The sequence below is a fragment of the Lipotes vexillifer genome, unplaced genomic scaffold (genome assembly GCF_000442215.2).
Source record: "Lipotes vexillifer unplaced genomic scaffold, Lipotes_vexillifer_v1.1 scaffold283, whole genome shotgun sequence".
NCBI classification, from domain to species: Eukaryota; Metazoa; Chordata; class Mammalia; order Artiodactyla; family Lipotidae; genus Lipotes; species Lipotes vexillifer.
Genome location: NW_006789004.1, coordinates 655229 through 673865, shown reverse-complemented (window position 1 = coordinate 673865; position 18637 = coordinate 655229). Strand labels below are relative to the sequence as shown.

The window sequence follows — 18637 nt, the reverse complement described above, 5'->3', positions numbered from 1 at the left end:
CTTCTCATTTCTTCTTTCTTCTTTCTCTTCTCGGGTTCCTGATTTAGCTGGGAGCTGTTTATTTATGGCTGCAAATGTGTGCGTGCGAGAGAAAGGGAGAATTGATCTTTGCCAGGACTTAAAGATGGAGCCGAAGACGCTGGAGGGAATTTGGGTTTGTGCGCCTAGCTCAGACCCCGGGCGCCGAAGGGGGCCGTTTGGCACGAAGCCCGAGGTCTCTCTTTTCCGCACCCCTCACCTCGCGACCTTGCAGCAATCTGCGGGCCCTGGAGCTGCCTGGTTGACCCACCTGCCCGGGGCCGAGCTGCCAAGAAAGGCTTCATGGAGGGAGCCATCCCGTCCCTGTCTTTAAAATGAGAGCAATAAAAGGTATCACCGGCGACGTGTGCGGATCACTTTTTCTTACTGTGCGTTGGCTGACGGGGACGGGGAGGGGGGTGGCTTATAGGATACGTGGGAGGGGGAAATTAGGGGACTGGAAATTGGGCTCCCCCGCTTCGTTTCCCGGTTTCTTTCTCATTTGCAATTACGCAGATTGACTCTCGCTTCCCTCCCTCCTAGGGGTCAAATCCTTAAACGCGAACCTGATCACTTGTCACAGAAGCAACTTGCCATGAAATCCGCTAATGCGCCGCGACTCGCCCACCAGGGTAAGCCAGTCTCACAGGCGCGTGCGGGGGTGGGGGTGGGAGGTAGGACGGGAAAGGGGCTCCAGGGGCCCGGCGTCGCTGGTCCTGCTGAGCCTGTAGCCACGCAAACAGGGTGGGAGCCGAGGGAGGAGGACAGAAGCCGCGTCACGGCCAGCGAGCCGAACGAGGGCGCTCCCCTCCCAGCCTGCCCTCACGGCCTCGGCCGCTAACAAGTCCTCCTGGCAAATTTAAAGCAGCAAATGAGGGAGGGGAGGAGGCCTCCCAAACAGGGTGTAAATAATCCGGGCGTGCCCAGCGTGGTGGCCGGTATGCGAGCGCGCGTCTGCGGTTTGTGCGCGGTTCTCCCGCGAAGCCGCGTGAAGCGGCAGAACCGCACCTGCTGTCGTGCGCGTCGTAGAAGCGCAGCTAGCCAGATTCACTGACCCGAGGAAATCCCCAAATTAGAACTTGTCTACACTTCCCTAGGCCGGTTGCCGCTTTCTAAATCTCCCAGGTTGCTTGGTTGTCTCTCCAAATCCAGCCCAAACCTCCTAAGGATGATCACAGGCCACTGTCCTTGCAGCACTGACCGTTATCTCGATGGCAGAAACAGCTCCCCTGGTCAGACAGCTTAAAGCAGCAGCTAAATTCGTGTCTTTTTTTTTTTTCCTTTAATGACGAAAAGAAGGACAGATTTCCTAATGTTCTTTGTTTATATCGGTTCGGGCGCTGGAAGTTGTCTGACCATGAGCTTTTTCGTTGCGCCTGTTTCATGCAGAGTACTCGGGATGTTTTTTAGTCTTGTATCTTAAAATATATATATAGAGAGAGAATGCTTTCCCGATCGTCTTGCAATAGGTTTCTTAAGAACCAGGCATGTAGGGAAGCTTTGGGGATTGGATGGTGAGAAAAGCAGACTGGAAGGTACAAATAAACCCAATGCAAATTGAAAACAAATTGAACAGAGGAAATGATTGTGAGAGAAGATGAGGGAATTAACTGGTCTGGAAAGAGCAATTTTAAGGTCTGAAATTTTCAGATTTAATGGCCACACATAACAAATTGAAAGGAATTAAATCTATTCTTTTACCTGTGTATGTTTCATTCACAACTAAAGAACACAGGCACTTCTGGGTTTTTTGGTCAAGTGCACATTCTGAGGCATTTCAAAGGACAAGTCATCTTTGGAGTGCTTTCCTACTTTTTCCATAAACTACAACCAGTTTAATTCTGACGGAAAACAATTTAAGATTTACTTCTGGCTGTAGAAAAAAAGAAAAAAATTTAAATCCTGACAGTTAAACTATTACCAGATTCTAAGGGGTTAATTTGATGTAAATAACCTACTTGCCTGTGAGCACAGAATCTGGAAGTTAGAGGCCCTGGTGGCAAAAAGACTGTCGGGTGGTGACAGAGCTTTGTGCATCTGAGGGGGTCTGGAGAGTCTCTGAGCCTAGCTTTGGATTTGTTGCATCCCTCTCACTCTCTTAAAACAGTAACTCAAGACGTAAGTAAAAGTGTTTTCATTTTTTATTGATCCCACTAACATCTTTCATTATCCGGCATGTAGCCACAGCAAATTATTGCTCATTTGATACCGAGAATTCTATTGACCATCGCTTTCGTTGGAGAAAGAATTCTAACTACTCTGGCTTCTCTGTAGTCAGAGCTGAGGCTGAGGACATTCCTCGGCTAAAACCCAAGTAAATTGAGCCCTCGGCCTCCAGGAATTGATGGAGATGTGTTCATTACATTGAGCCCCATGAACATGCATAGAGATCTGCTTTTTACTCTGCCTGCCTTGCCCCCACTCATGCAAAAGGTCGGCCCCTTTGGAACAGATCTGCCTTCTTAGGAGGCTGGACATTCGTTTCCCTCTCCTGGACCCCTTCTGGCAACTTCTTTCTAGCTCTGGCCAGGGTTAAGGCAAGGGAAATGACACAATGAAAGCCTGCTCTTGTGATCAATCCTGTGCTCAAAACCACCCCAATGTGGACAGCTACGGAAATCATTACCCCCGGCCCCCCCCAAAAAAATCCTAAAATATCCAGATGAGTGACTTTATAGTCTCTATATAATTTTCTAAATTAAACTGCCATCCCCTTCAAGACCACATGTCATCAAAGAGGGCTAAGTACGGGAGGAGGGAGCTCTGAGTTCAGCGTCTGTTCTCTCTTTAGTTGGCAATGGGCGTCCAGCCCCGAATGATAGCCCGGGCAACTCACGTACTTGGCCAGTGCCTGAACGAGGAGGTGCCCTCTCCCACCCTGGCCTGGTGAAGGCCTGACCTTTGACCCTAGGGCTAGCAGCTCCAGGGCACTCAAGGCTGAAGAGGGGACGAAGGTAGGAAAAAGAGGCTGGAGACATGGTCCGGGAGAGGAAACGAGAGGCCAGGTTTGTTCCCCAAGAAGTTAGTGGCTGAATCTGCCTTCACGCCAAAAGGAACCCGAAGCTGCCTTACAGCAGGGGCCACCCGACGTCTCAACCCTCGGGCTGCCTTCCGCCTCCCCAGAGTGGCTTCCTCAGACCTGCGTGTCTGGACCCATGTGCCTTCGCGGCCTCCCTTTGGGCGTCTCCATGAAAAGTGCCCCGACTTGAGGGTGTGCTGACCTGACACTACCGGGGGGAAGAGGAAGACGTGGAGCCCGGCAGCAGGTGGGGCTCAACCACCGCTAGCCCACCTTCGGCGCCCAGCCGGGCCTGTCACATTTCCCAGTAATACATAATCCACGGCTGCTACCCCATAAGCCCTGGACCCCAAGAGAAGGCAAGGATGACTTTGGAGAAGCCATGCCCGTGGGGACTCAGTGGAGGAGATGGTTCGGTTGGGTTTCATTTCCACAACCACCAGGAGATAAGTCCCCTCGGTTCCAGAACAAAAGGAGAACCAATTACCAACTTTAACAAATGAGTCGGTGTGTGCAGCCCACCAAACAGCTCCAACTCCAAAGGTGAAGGCACAATTGGGGCTCTAAGGGATCCGTCTTGGCAGTTATTTTCCTAACGGTGCTAAGTGTGCGTGAAACTGTTCGCACTCTCTCGAGGGCTGCGCTCCATGAACCCTCACGCGTTTGGGAGCTACTTTGTTCTAGAACAAGGTAGTAACGGGGTGGCAGCATGCTCTGCGCACGCCAGACTCTCACCCAAGAGCAGCGGCCTAGAGATGAGAGTAGATTCTAACTCGGCTTGTGGGGATGGGGGGATAGGGGAGGGGTATTCACGCTGAGATTCACACGGTGGATTTTTAGTTGCTGTTGTTGTTTTTTTCTTTTTGTTTTTAACATAGATAGATAACCCTGGCGTTGGTGTAACCAGCGCGCGCGCGCGCCCAATGCAGTCATGTTCCTCGAATGCGCGCCCCGCCGGCCACACTTGGAGAATCCAGCCCACATAGGTTTCGGAAACCCCATTTTCCTGATTGCATCCCAGGCTCTGAAACCCCGCGAGCCTTCCGGGGGAGGGAGCCCCATCCGGGCCAAGTAGTGGATCAGACACACACACACACACACACACACACACACACACACACACACACATACAGCTGGAGGCAGTGCTTCATAGGATCGAAGATCCAGGGTGGCTGGATGGGGGTCTGGGAGGCTACAACTGAGGGAGGCTCTGGTGCTGCCGGAGTTGTGCAACCACTAAAGCAGCGCAATCCTGATAATTATTTTGGGAAGAAAGACCTGGGACCAGACCTGGGACCTAGGTTTGAGCTAAAGAGGGTAGGGGCAAGTAACAGATGACCGAGCATTTCTTTGGAATGAGGGAGAACTGAGAACTACCCAGCTGGCCCGGAGTTGCCGCAATCTGGACGTTAGGAAATATATTCTACTCGCACACACAGCAGCACACATCTCCGATGGCAAGCTCACCCCTGCCCAGGGAGCCTCTGGCTTGGCCACTGCACCTCCCAACTGCTTTTTCAGCCTCCTTCAGTTTTTACCAGGCAAATGAAACAAGAAGAACTCGATAGTAAATTATTTTATTCAGACTTCTGTCTTTTTATGAAAATAAAAGGCAACACTTTGTCATTTTTAATCATATAAGCAGACAATAAACCTAATTTCGATATTGATTTTTTCCAGAATCAAGTGATTTTGTGCAGTGTCTGTTGTATTTCCTTTCCAAGGAAGGGCCATTTGCTGGTAGATTGTGTGGCTCTAAGACTTCACTACATATAGCTGATTGTGGACTTTGAAGCCAGGTAGCTGAGAGGGGGCTCTTCCTGGGTGGCAGGAAGTTTGGTTTTTGTCTAATTATCTAGATAATGGTTTCAACTTGGCCTCGCCTGGTGCCCTAGGACAGATTTAAGGCTCAACTGGTGCTTTTCGGAGTTATGTCCTCAGAAATTCACTTTAATTTTTTTCAAAATCAAAATCAAATAAACAAAAATAAAAACAACAACCCCAAAATTCCTGATGATGTCAAGGGCCCAGACAACACCATGAGGAGCGTTAACAAGGGGAGTGTACTCTCCCAGCAGCCCCAAGTTCAGGAAAGGGGCATGACCCTGAGCTGGCCAATCTTGGACTGCTGCAAAGGCCCAGCAGAGAAGTGTTAGGGGATGCCAGTTACTGCCAAAGGGCTCAGGAGCATGGATGATTCCTCCGAATTCTGGTGCTCTCTTTCTTTTTCCAAAAACAATATTATATTTGATGTTGATGCCAAATGGAGTTGGCACCTCTCTTGTGAAAGTCTCGAGGTGCAGAGAGATCAGCCAGGCCTCCACCTAGCTCTAGAAGGAAGAGAAGGAGGGAGGGAATGAGGGGAGAAAGCTACAGAGAATAAAAGAGTGAGGTGGAGAGAGGAAGGAAAGAAGAAATCAAGAAAAGAGGTGCAGAGGAAAGAAAAACGGAAGGAAAAGGGGGAAGATAGAAATAAAAGGGAAAAGGAGAAGTGAAAAGGACGGTGAAGGAGAGGAAGAAAGGAAAAGAAAAAGGAAAAATAGATTTTAAAAGACCTAATAAAAAATAAAAGTACCCCATCCTTAGGAGGGAAACTGTTTGCTCTGTGGACTACCTGGGACTTTTCCCGCAGCTCCGGGTGGTTTCTCCTCCCCCCTGGAACACAGAACAAATGACAGTCCTGAGCATAAATTCAAAGACCCTCAACTCCTACTCCAATCCAAAAGGCTGGACTCAGGGCACACGGACCGCTGGGACCCACCTACTAATCCAGCGTCCGCCAATGCCCCCCACACCCCCCGCGGTGAATGGCAAAGGTCACCCTCTCCCCCCTACCCCCCGACGCCCGCTGCTGCTTCCAAGGGCCTAGGACCCTGGCTGGGGGGAGGGGACCTGGCGGTGCTATGCCTGGCAGAGGGGGATGGAACCTCGGGCCTTCGAGTGACCCTAGGGCTCTGACCTTTTCCTCCGTCCTCCAGAGTCAGTAGTTAACCTTTCGCTCCCCGCCCCCGCCACTCAGTGGCCCTCGGCTAGGGAGAGTGGGTCAATATTTGGGACCAGCATAGGAGGGGGCGGCGCCCAGGCCGAATTGCAAGAGGATGGGGCCCAAACCAGCGTGCTCATTCTGCTCCCCATGCCCAGAAAACCCAGCTTCAAGGATCCCTCGTTTGCCCGGCGCTGGATGCCAAGGCCCAGTTAAACCCCGTACCTGGTAAAGAACCAGCTGAGGCACGTAGGAAGAGAGTGGACTTCTTTCCCATTTTTCCTGCCCTGTTTAGAGCAGTTTCTCTTCTTTCGAAGTGTCACGCACCCCTCAGACACCAGCCACCCGTTTGCATTTTGGGGATACGAAGAGCTTTGGTCAGGTGGGAGGCAGTGCAGAGTCAGACTTGTGCCCCCCTCAAGCCCGAAGCATTTAACTCCTCTGTGGGAATAGGTGCCAAGAGAACCAGTGAAGAAATCGAGCCAAAGTCCGTGCTGCCGGGCCCAGCTGATTGCCTCACCATCCCTGCCCGGACAGCAGTAACCCAGCCTAGCGCCTGCCCCGTTCCACTAACTTCCGAAAGCGCCTGCGACCGGCGCCCCAGAGGGCTCTCCCGGCGGGGACCGGGGGAAGGTGGGCGGCAAACCGGAGGCTGCTGAGGCTGGCGGAGCACCCCCCGCCCCCAGCTCCCCGCGGCTTGGGGTTTTCGCGGTCTCCCCAGCTGGAGCCGGGGCCGCCAGGAGCCGAGAGCGTTAGGTTCAAATGCATCAAGGCTCTGAAGTCATTCATCCGGTTTCATAAATAATTTTCTTATTACACTTAAGCCCGATTCCTGCCCCCTTCCCGTTTTTATTGCGGGGTTTCAGCGGCTAAAAAGTTTCTAAGTCGGGTGGGCCGTTGTTTTCCTTTTTCCATCATTAACATCTTTAATATAAGCTATCAATAACCCTGTCGTTCGGAGCCGAGTTTCACGGTATTGATCCACGCGGCTATTCATCTCTGCCATGCAAGACACGGAATAATTTTCGCATTACAGTAGCTTGGATTTGCTTTTAATTCATATTTAAAGCTGCAACCGGCTCGGTGGAGCGCTCTGCGAAAGACTAGAGGCGCCTAATTAATAATAAGTTAGAAACTAAGGAAGGCACCGGCGAATAAATAATTAATACAGACATCTATGTCTCTTTGAATATTGCTCCTTTAAAAATTTAGACTTACCAGGACCATACTGTAAGTCTGCAATTTATATTGCAGGGATGATTTAAGAAAGCTATTTTTTTCCTTGAAATACAATACTAAATTATTTACAGTGTTTTTGCAAACCTAAGTTCCTTCATTAGCCAGCCCCTCTGGTTTGTTCCTTCCAGGTGGAAAACACTAATTTAAAAAAATAATCATAATAAGAATCATAATAAACTCCCAGGAACCACTGTCTGCAATTAGCGAAGGGTGGCAAGGGTGGGGGCTGATTGGCTGGAAGAGAGGAGTATGGGGTCTTCAGCCCTCCGAGGGCCTCAGAGCTGCCCCGTGGTGGTGGGCGGGGGCGGGGGGTTGTTAGGAAGAGAAAACAACAAAATCCAAAATCACTGGGCAGTGACTTTGGGCATTCGATGGTTGAAGAAGAAACAAAGTTTTAGGTAAACTCAGAGTCCTGAAGGGGACTCCAAGAGGGAGGAGGCTATGATTGGGAGGGTCCCAAGTCTTTCCCCCTACTGCCCATGGAGGAAAAAAATAGAATTTTTAGAGAAAAGCTATTCAAAGCCAGGTCTGGATTCCAAGCTATCCAGGAGCTGCCAGTGGGCTAGAAGAGAAAACAAAATTCAAATGGGTCAGAGTGACTGAAGATCTGACGATCGGACGAGGTTTTGTGTGAGAGAGACTAGGATTTGTTTGCCATATTGTTAGCAATATTGATTTTTTTTGTTACTTGGATTAATGTATGTTAACCAGGGAAATGCAGGCATTAGTCAAGTACATTGTAATCATCTATTGTTGAGACCGACCTTTCTCAGGTGAGTGCTGGAGGCTCAGGACTGTGAGGCACTTCCAGGGGCTCAAGACCATCCAGGCCCAGGTAAGGGCATCCGAGATCCCCCAGGGTCTGGCAGTGTAGGGAGAAGACAACCTCAACTCCAGCTCGCTCTCCCTCCCCCCTCCTTTTAGAATTACAGGCTTGTTTAACCAACCCACTACCCCGGTATGTCGGCTCAATCTGTCGCTGGGTTAAATGATGATTAGAGAAATTGAGAGGTGGAGGCATTCTTGACACCCAAAGTTCCTCACTGCTCCCCCACGCATCTTCCCCACAGCCTCCTAGCCCCGCCTCCAGGTCTACTGGCCCTGGTGACCATCCCATCAACCCCCTTGGGTCTCGACCAAGAGTCCCCAAGGCTGGGGACTCGCACATGCCAGTCGGTGGCCTGAGGCTTGGAGGGGAGCACAGCCCCTGCGCCTACACAAGTACATCAAGTACATGCATAACATGCATCTACACCGTTAGGCCTGAAAAAAAGATACGAGGTGGGGAGGGAGACGCCTGGTGACCCTCCCGGCCCGACTCAGGACCTTGGGTGCTGGCCCGGCCCTGAGAAGTGTGCCTCAGAGACAAGGCCCCTCCCCCCATATCGGTCCCCAGGGTCGTCTTCCCCTCACCCAATCCCAGCCCCCGCCCTCCACCCCCGCAGACCTTGCCGCCTCACCCTGCCATTGGGGGAGAGGGGTTCTAAGGTCACACACTCTGCTCTTCTTCCCGACCCCCCTCCCGTGCCCTGGGTCACCGCATTTATGGGGCAAGATACCTTTACGCACGAAGGTCCCGCCGCATCAAGGTGAAGGTCTTTTCCGAGCTCCACCGACCCTGAAGGGCTTGCACAGAATCCCCTGGGCCTTGGACGGTTCATGAGGGGGCAAGAGGATGAGCTTCAGGGTTAAAGGGCGGGGATGGGGGTGGGGGAGAGACTTCTGGGCGCCTGACGACTCCATAATCCTTCGCCGGAATGGCGCTCGGGCAGGCACTCGCCCAGAGCCGGAGGGTCCCACAGCCAGAGGCTGCATCTCTTGCCAGCCGCGAGGGTGAAGGGATGAGGAGACCGAGACATGCAAGGCGGACAGGGCCGTATGGGCAAGAAAAGAAGGAAACGTGTGGAAAGTGTGAAGGGGAAAGGAGGGACGAAGGTTGGGAGGGAAAAAGGAGGCTCGGCCTGGAGAAAACACAAGGCCCGGCGCAGCCCGGGAGGGAGGCACAAGCAAGGGATGGGGAGCCCAGAACACCGGCGTTTCATTTTTAAATCTTCTAGGTGTCTGCGGGTCAAATAAAGACAAGGGCCGTAACGATTATTCTGTTAAATCTATGGTACTTGACTTCGCAAACACTAATTGATTAGACACCAAAATGATTTGTTTAAAGAGTTTTCCTTCCCAAGGGCAGCTGCTCTCGGGCCCGGGTCGGCGTTATCCTGCGAGACTGCGGAAGAGATCGGCCAACGCGCCGCGAGCCAGGCCGCAGAGGCCGCAGTCTGCCGGGGGCTGTCGGCGCGGGTCCACAGCCCCTTCAGCCTCAGGCTCCCGCACCCCGCTACCTCCGCCTTTCCTGTCCTCCAGGTCCCCAGTTTGCTGCACCTGGGGACCTTCGTGAGCCCACTGTGCCTTCTGCCCGCCCCCTTTGCTCTGAGTTGTCCACACTTTGGGTCGCTTTGATCTGCTCCAGAGAAAGCGCCCCCCTCTCCCTTGCCTCTGGCCTCCCCAGCCTCCAGCCCTGGCATTCTCTACCTCAGCGGCGCGCGGCTAACCCAGAGTAGAGCCCCAGAAGGGAGGCACTGGAAGAGCATTAACCACCGCCCCAAATCTGGTAAATTCTTTGCCCCTACCCCACCCCGCAGCCCGGATAAGTCTCCTTTGTAATATACTTCAACAGTACAAAGATAAGACCAAGAAAGAAAATCCACTGAAGGGTTGGCCAGAGAAGGTCACCTGCCCCAGCATCTAGCTGGCTGCGTCCGCAGCGGGGTCCTGAAGCCAGCGTGTCCCACCTGGGAGCCTTGGACCCCACCCGAAGCCCCACGGCATCAGGACACCCCTTATCCCTTCAGCGCTCTCAGCTGGAGACCTTGAAAAGCGATCGTGGTAGTGGGCAACCGTTGGAACGAATCTAAGTCCAAAAGAAGCCGCCTCTAGCTTATCGGATGCCCAAGAATGGAAGTAACCGGAGATGCTCCCAGAGGGGTCTGAGTTCCTAGAAGTGCTGCCCCGACCGCCCTGTGCACCTCTTATAACCTGGAGTCCTCTGGGGTTGGCACCAGCTGTCAAAGAGCTCTTCACCAGAGCATCTTCTCTGGGATGTGGAGGGTGTGGTTAGGAGATGGAACAAAGGAGAGTGCAAAACACAGAATAAAAAAATATATTGTTATGAGCAAAAACCGTAATTTACATTAAAAAGGAACAAAGGAAACCGAACAGATGAATAAAATGTATATGAAGGTCAAAGGTTGATGAAGAGGGCTAGAATAATTGATTACCGCTTCCTTCGGCCCCCATAAAGTGGAGAGAAGCCATTGACTAATTTTTTTTAACTGCTGTCAATATTGAATCATCAGGCCACCCTCTTCTGAATTTTCTGGCGTTCCGTTGTAAGCCAATAGCAATTTTCTGGGGGAAAAACAAAAATCTGCAGAGGTGGGAAGAAGACAGGAGAACCTGGCCAGAAGCACCCAGGACCAAATCCGTCACCCACAGTTATCAAGTGCCCTACTGTGCCAGACACCGAAAAAATGGTTCCTCACCGAGAGTTTAATTCTAGACTTGCTACAGGCATCAGAAATGCTGGTGAGCGGACTTCCCTGGTGGCACAGTGGTTAAGAATCTGCCTACCAATGCAGGGGACACGTGTTTGAGCCCTGGCCCAGGAAGATCCCACATGCCACGGAGCAACTAAGCCCGTGCGCCACAGCTACTGAGCCTGTACTCTGAAGCCTGCGAGCCACAACTACTGAGCCCACGTGCCACAACTACTGAAGCCCGCGCGCCTAGAGCCCCTGCTCCGCAACAAGAGAAGCCACTGCAATGAGAAGCCCGCGCACAGCAACGAAGAGTAGCCCCCGCTCTCTGCAACTAGAGAAAGCCCGCACGCAGCAACAAAGACCCAATGCAGCCAAAAATTAATTAATTAATTAATTTTAAAAAGAGAGAGAGAGCTTTAAAAAAAAAAAGAAAGAAAGAAATGCTGGTGAGTTACATTCTGAGGCCCTGGCCAAGGTGTCAGACTCTCCGTGGAGCCCTGGGTGAGGGAATCTTCCCTGACACCCAGGTTTGCTCTTTGTGCGGTCAACAAACGGGAAGTTAACATTTGATGGCTCAGAGAGGCTAGAAACAGTTTTTTGGAATGGTCCTGAAAACTGGGACTGGGCCATATGTTACATCTCTGTTACTCACAAAAAGCACTAAAGCAGTAACTCTGAAACTGATGGAAGGTTCTCAAAGAACCTTGTGTGGCCAGCATTTGGAGGAAAGACCTTATTCTCATTCTCTTTTCTAAGCCTAGTGGGGTCACCTGGCAAGCTCTAGCCCACCCAGCATAGGAGGGATTGCACCTGCCTCACCACCACCAGCAGCACCCCAACATCTACAAAATAAGTGTCTAAAATATTTGTTTCCAAACTGAAAACATTGCCAGCCACAAGCATCCAGTCCATAGTCTTATTTCCCTTTTTCTTAAATATATACATGTATGAAATGGGGTGGTGACTGACATTATTTTTTTCTTTAAGTTCCCTGCAGCTACTCAAAATCTAACCAGCTGACAATGAGCCCTCCCCTCAGGCTTCTTGGCTGTGATAAAGAACTGTACAATATCCTGTAATCACATACACTAGACCCACTGAGTAATTTCAAGAGACCCCTCCCTGGCCTCTTTAATCCTCCGTAGTGCACCTGATGTTATGCTGGGCAGTTATGCTGGGAAGAGGGAAGGGAAGAGAGGGACAAAATGATGAAAAGCTATCCTAGCCCTCCTGTCCTGCCCGCCCCCCCCCCCCCCCCCACACACACACACACACACACACACACACACACACACACACGCATACATGTGCATTCACCCTAACTAGGCCTAAGAGCATCCATATCACCCACCATACATTCTTAGTAATAGGAAAGTTTTCCAAGACATTGAATAAGAATAAAATGTTTCTGAGAAATTACTGCAATTCAGTCAACTACAAGAAAACAAAGGTTAAATGAAAGGAATGAACAGCCAAGATAGATTAGGGAGATTTGCAAACTCCCCAAGCAAGTCCTGCACTCACATTAGTCCACCATATACAATACTTATCCAGATTTTTACTTTGGCTACTCCTTTAGGGACCAGCACTGAACCAGGCCCCCTTTTCATGGCGGGGGGGGGGCTGCCGGGGGTGCCGAGGGAGTTAAGCTCACCTGATCCCAGCCCTCTTCAGGTAGACTCCAGGGGCTCAGTAGAGAGCCTCACATGAAGGAGCCTTTCCAGGATCAAGTCCCTAATTAGTTACACAAAGAGAAAACCATGAACAATTTGTGCATTTGGTGGTATTTACTTCTTTCTTTTAACAAACTGCCTTTGGGAAAGAGAGTTGTCATAAGGGCAAATCGATCACTTCAAGGGGATTAAAATATGGGGGGGCAAATGGTTTAGCTCAAAGTCTGCCTTCTACATTAACCCATTGTTTGGTCTCATGTAAGAGCTACATGCTCTATGTTGTAAGAAATGAGAACAGAAACAATAAGGAGCCAAGAATTCAGCTTCCCACCAACATATTGTGATCCACTAGGCAGAAAATATGTTTTAAGCTTGCGTATATGTATGTATGACTAGAGAGATGTAGATACAAGAGTAACTTTAAATAGAGTAATTTTGTTTTCTGAGTTCCTTTTTGTCACTGTATTTTTCCCAAAGACTTCTACTCTCTGGAGGTTTTAAATTCCTAAATATTCATTGTGCAAGCTGATGCTAAGTCCACTGAGATGAACCCCCATCTCCAGGACCTCCATAGGCATTGTTTGGACAAAACAGGAATGTCTGTAGTGATGAAACCAACCAGGTTAACCGATCTCAGGACACGACCACTTTCAAGGAAGGCAGGTAGAGTAACCCACTGGCCTTGACCTACCTTGATCTTGATGTTGCCCAGGCGGTGGTAGGGACCTGGGCAGAGACTGGCCTGCTCATGCCTTAGCTGGTGAGAAGTTTCCCCCAAGGATAGACTGGCCCAAGCTTTTGCCTAAGGGACTCAGCCACCACTACTACTACCGTTCCACCACCCTGACCTCTCCTAGAGTCCGGGAACATTCCCAGCAGAGACACCGGTGGTGGACTCCGACCCGGTGCCCCAGGAAAGGAACATACAGTCTGAGTTTGGCCACACACACTTTGTTCCATATCCGAACCCATATACCCAGGTTCTGAGAAGCTGTCCCCCATTGTGACCACCACTCGCCCGGGGCTGAGGCTTGGCGCTGACCGGGTCATAACTGCCAAGGGCTGGACAATGGGCACATCTGTCCTTTCTCTGAGGGATGAAAGCACCTAAGCGGACACGCTCTGCCTTTTGTTACGGTTTTTTTCCCCTTTCTTTTGTAAATGAAAGAAAGCCGCGGCATGTGGCGGCCGGGTATACGTCCCACACTGGGGGCCTCCCCACGCGTCCCCACCAGGCCCAAGTACCAGGTTCGATTCCGGATTGGACCGTGATTGTGGGAAGCGAACAATTACGCCCGAAGCTGAATTGATTTTCAAATCTGGAGGCTTCTCGCAGGGACGCCGGGAAGAGGGCGTCCCTACGGGCCAAGAAGAGACCGGCGCGCCTGGTCCACCCTGCCGGCGTCAGTCCTTCCCGCAAGCAGCGGCCTCTTGGTGTTTCACCAGGAGGGCCATGAAGAAACCGCAGGAACAGCCCGAGCGTCGGCGGCCCCACCAGAACCCACGAGTTAACATAAGAACCCACCACGGCACTCAACACACACACACCCCGAGTCATTCACGAAGCGGCGCGCCGCCTTAATTATCAGCTGAGCCGGAGAAGGACCCAGGCGGAGGAGGACAGCGAGGTATGGCCGGGGCTGGGACTCTTGGCACTAAGCTCACCTCTTCGCAGAGCATGGAAGAGTCAGGGTGGGCAGAGAATTATCAGGGAGGACAGAGGTTGTCGGGTCAACAGCCGCCAGGTTGACCAAGGCCTTTAAAATATTTGCTCCCCTCCCCCTCAAAAGGCCAAGCACCTGAAGATGGGGAGAGTGTGGACTCCCAGAGGCCCTCCCGAGAAACAAGCCAGGGTGGCAAGAGTGATGACACCAGCTGAGGCTCCCCGGGAAACCTGTACTGGGAGGCAGCAACTGGAGAGAGGGGCGATGGTTCTCCAGGCATACTGCGCCACCCGGGAGGCGAGCCCAGCAAGTGTGACCGAGGGCTGGGAAGAGAGCCCACCCGAGCCAGGGAGCCGAGAGGGGCCCAAGTTTCCCAGGGTTGCGGTAGCAGCCCCAGATCGCGCTCTACGTTAGACACTCGCACGTGCGCACCGCTCCCCCGCGGCCCAGCGCCTTAAGAGCGGCGCTGGGACCCCCACCTTCATTTGTACGGGGACGTCACCGGCAGCGCGCGCGGGGACTGAGGGGGCGGGGCTGATCCGCGCGCCTGCGCGCTGCGCCCGGCGGGCGTGAGGGCGGGCCGCGGCGGCGGCGGCGGCGGCGGCGGCGGCGGCGGCGGCGGAACAGCGGCCACAGAGTCTGCAACAGTAACAGAGCCATGGCTGGAGCTGGCCAGCGGCGCGGGCAGGCAGCAGCCGCGGAAGGCACAAGGGGTGCGTCAGGGGAGCCGGGGGCCTCACAATTCTAGGAAGGAGAGGGACGTGAGGGGGCCGGGGGCGGGCGGGCTGGGGGCACCGCGCTCGCCCAACGGCGCGGATCCTTTTTGGAAATTAATATTAAAAAAAAAAAAAAGCCGAGGACGCAGAGGGGAAGGTGGGGGCAAGAGGGAAGGCGAGACACACTGAGAGAGAGACAGAGCCCCACAGTGAGAGGAAGGAAGGAAGGCAGCAGTCGCCAGCAGCCGATGTGAAGACCGGACTGCGTGCGCCCTTCGCCGCCTCTGCCCGGCCTCATCGATGTTGTGTCCGCCGCCCGCTCGCCCAGATCACGATGAACGCGCAGCTGACCATGGAGGCGATCGGGGAGCTGCACGGGGTGAGCCATGAGCCGGTGCCTGCTCCTGCTGACTTGCTGGGCGGTAGCCCCCACGCGCGAAGCTCCGTGGCGCACCGCGGCAGCCACCTGCCCCCCGCGCACCCGCGCTCGATGGGCATGGCGTCCTTGCTGGACGGCGGCAGCGGCAGCGGCGATTACCACCACCACCACCGGGCCCCCGAGCACAGCCTGGCCGGCCCCCTGCACCCCACCATGACCATGGCCTGCGAGACTCCCCCAGGTATGAGCATGCCCACAACCTACACCACCTTAACCCCTCTGCAGCCGCTGCCGCCCATCTCCACCGTCTCGGACAAGTTCCCCCACCATCACCACCACCACCACCACCACCACCACCCGCACCACCACCAGCGCCTGGCAGGCAACGTGAGCGGTAGCTTCACGCTCATGCGGGACGAGCGCGGGCTGGCCTCCATGAATAACCTCTATACCCCCTATCACAAGGACGTGGCCGGCATGGGCCAGAGCCTCTCTCCCCTCTCCGGCTCCGGTCTGGGCGGCATCCACAACTCCCAGCAAGGGCTCCCCCACTATGCCCACCCGGGCGCCGCCATGCCCACCGACAAGATGCTCACCCCCAATGGCTTCGAAGCCCACCACCCGGCCATGCTCGGCCGTCACGGGGAGCAGCACCTCACGCCCACCTCGGCCGGCATGGTTCCCATCAACGGCCTTCCTCCACACCACCCACACGCCCACCTGAACGCCCAGGGCCACGGGCAACTCCTGGGCACGGCCCGGGAGCCCAACCCTTCGGTAACCGGTGCGCAGGTCAGCAATGGAAGTAATTCAGGGCAGATGGAAGAGATCAATACCAAAGAGGTGGCACAGCGTATCACCACCGAGCTTAAGCGCTACAGCATACCACAGGCCATCTTCGCGCAGAGGGTGCTCTGTCGCTCCCAAGGGACCCTCTCGGACCTGCTGCGCAATCCCAAACCCTGGAGCAAACTCAAATCCGGCCGGGAGACCTTCCGGAGGATGTGGAAGTGGCTGCAGGAGCCGGAGTTCCAGCGCATGTCTGCGCTCCGCTTAGCAGGTGAGCGGGCCAAGGAGCTGGGCGCGCGGGGAGATAAGGTATTGGGGAAGCTGAAGGGACCCAAGGAGGCAGGGAAGGAGAGAGCTCTGTGCACGCTTCATCCCGTCCTCCTTTCACCGAGAGGGGGGTCCCCAGGCCTGGAAGAGCCAGAGCGTGGCTCCCGGGAGCAGACAGCCTCTTCCAGGACTCAGTGCATTGGGCTGTGGAAGGCTCCGGGAACTGAGCAGCGCGGCCTGGGTGATTGCAGAGGAGCATTTGTGCTGGGAGACAGCACAGGAAGCTCGCGCGACCGTAGGAGGAAAGAAATCCCAGCACCTGGCTGGATACGGTCTGTGCATCGCTTCTGGGTTTGGCACTCCAGGTTTGTGGGGCGAGAGAGGCGACGCGTGCGTGGAACTGCGTGCAGGTGCTGCCAGCCAGTATCCCTGGCACATACCCGGGCGCTGTGCTGGAGCGTGCGGGAGCTGCCCGCCAATGTTTAACTGAACTTGCTGCGGTGACCCCGCTCCCGCGCTCACTTTAGTGGCGCGGGGCGGGGTGGGGGGCTGGAGGGTGGGGAGCTCACTCTGGGAGTTCCAGCAAAGGTTCCGAAGCCGCGCGGCGGTGGGTGTGTGGCGCAGACGCTCCGTAAGGTTTAGGACGCACTCTGCGCTTGTGACCGGCTGTAGAGAAGGAGGCAGATCGTGCCAAAGTCCAGGTGAGGGCGGCCGAGCCGCAAGGGAGCTTCTAGCTTAGCCCAGAGACCGATTTCGCTGCCGACTCGCTTAGGGCTTCGCATTTTGTTTTATTCCTCTGCATGAATTTTCGTCTGAATCCCATGCAGGGGGTGGGAGTGTGAGGGAAAAAACCAAGTCTTCGAGCAGAGGTCTCCGGGCCCAAACACCCCGAGGGCCTGGTGTTTCCGAGTTGAGCGGGAAGGTCTTGGCGGCGCTGCGTAGACACAGCGCCCAGTTCCCCCAGCCTCTCTAAGCCAAGGTAAGGGGAAGGCTCTGGCCGGCCCACCGGCGGAGGGGACAACTGACCCCAGCCTGAATCACACGGGGGATTTCAAGCAGATTCACCGACCCCCTAGGGCGGAGGACAAGCGGAGAGGTACAGCCAAGGGCAGCCGAGGGTAGACTCGGTTTGATGAGACCTGGGCTGAGTTGATTGACTCCTGGGGTACATGCTGCCACACCCCCACCCAATCTCAACCCGGCGACCTAGCCTGAGTCCTGGCGAAGAAAAAGGTAAAAGCCGGAATGAGGGCTTGTTAATTAACTGATCGTTCTCCATTAATTCGTCCCTGGAGAACGAGAGACCGTCAATCCGCGCAGAGCCGTGGGCACTGAGCCGTTTCACAGTCTGAAATCAAAGCAAGAGGCCAGGCCCCCCTCCCCCACATCGTGCGGGCCAATGAGAAGCTAGAGGGAAGCGGGTGCCGGCGTCCCCGCGAGCCTGCGACTCCAGCCGGATGCGACCCAAAGCAGTCCTGGGGTCTGGGTTCTTGTGGCCTCCCTGCTGGAGCTCCGCACCGTCTGAGCCTCTGCCCCGCCAGGTTTTCCAGTCCAACCCCGCGCTCGTTGGCTTCAAAGTCCCCACGAGGACTCTTGCAGCCTGAGCCCAGAAGCCAGGAGAGGCTGGGGTAAGGGGACGGGAGGGGGAAGAAAGAGGTTGACAAGGTACCCTCTGGGGCTCCCGCAATTCCACTCTCTAGCTTTGTGTGCAGCCACCAGATCGCCCCCATCCCATGGGTAGACCGAGACCCGAGGGCAGCTGAAGTTCTGGAAGGGACGGCCGAAAACACTATTCCTCTCCCAGACTGATACGCCTATACCGGCGTCCAAGGTAGTGCCTTTTCACACGCACACGCCAGCCTCGAGCCCGGCTTCAGGACTTTTTACCGAGGCAGTGCACACACAGCAGGTTAGTGGGGCTGGGGGAATGGAGGGAGGGGATGCAAATGGAGAGCCGTTCCCCCCCACCCCCCAGGGAAGCTCTTTCCAAACCCCCCACCTCCTGAAGGCGCTTGCTCAGGACTTAAATGACTCTCCTTCCCCACTGCCTCCTATTGTCCCCTGGAAAGACAGACTGATAAATTAGGTTCAGGGACGACCCCGGAGCCCTGGAAACCCGCCTTAGCGCCCTGCCCTGTACGAGCGCCCTCTCACATCCTCGCATGGGCAGCCCTAGTACTGCTACCTGCACACGGGAAGTGCGGTGGGCGTACCCGCCCGGGCTCACGGTACCCAGGAGGTTATCGAAGGAGCCGCTGCCTGGCACCCAGCAGCGCGTAGAGAGTCCTGCCCAGCCTTTGGACGGAGGCGCGTGGCCTTTTCCTCGAGAGAAAAAAAAAAAAAAAAAAAAGGGA

General features: G+C 54.3%; 1 protein-coding gene across 1 annotated transcript in view; it reads left to right on the top strand.

Annotated features, from left to right (window-relative positions):
• Positions 1–14922: 14922 nt before the first annotated feature.
• ONECUT1 (one cut homeobox 1) overlaps positions 14923–18637 on the top strand; it is a 38679-nt gene continuing 34964 nt past the window's right edge. The window contains exon 1 of the mRNA XM_007461911.1: positions 14923–16287. Within this exon, the coding sequence (XP_007461973.1) occupies positions 15183–16287 (1105 nt within the window). The 5' untranslated portion in view covers positions 14923–15182. The remainder of the gene's footprint in view (positions 16288–18637) is intronic.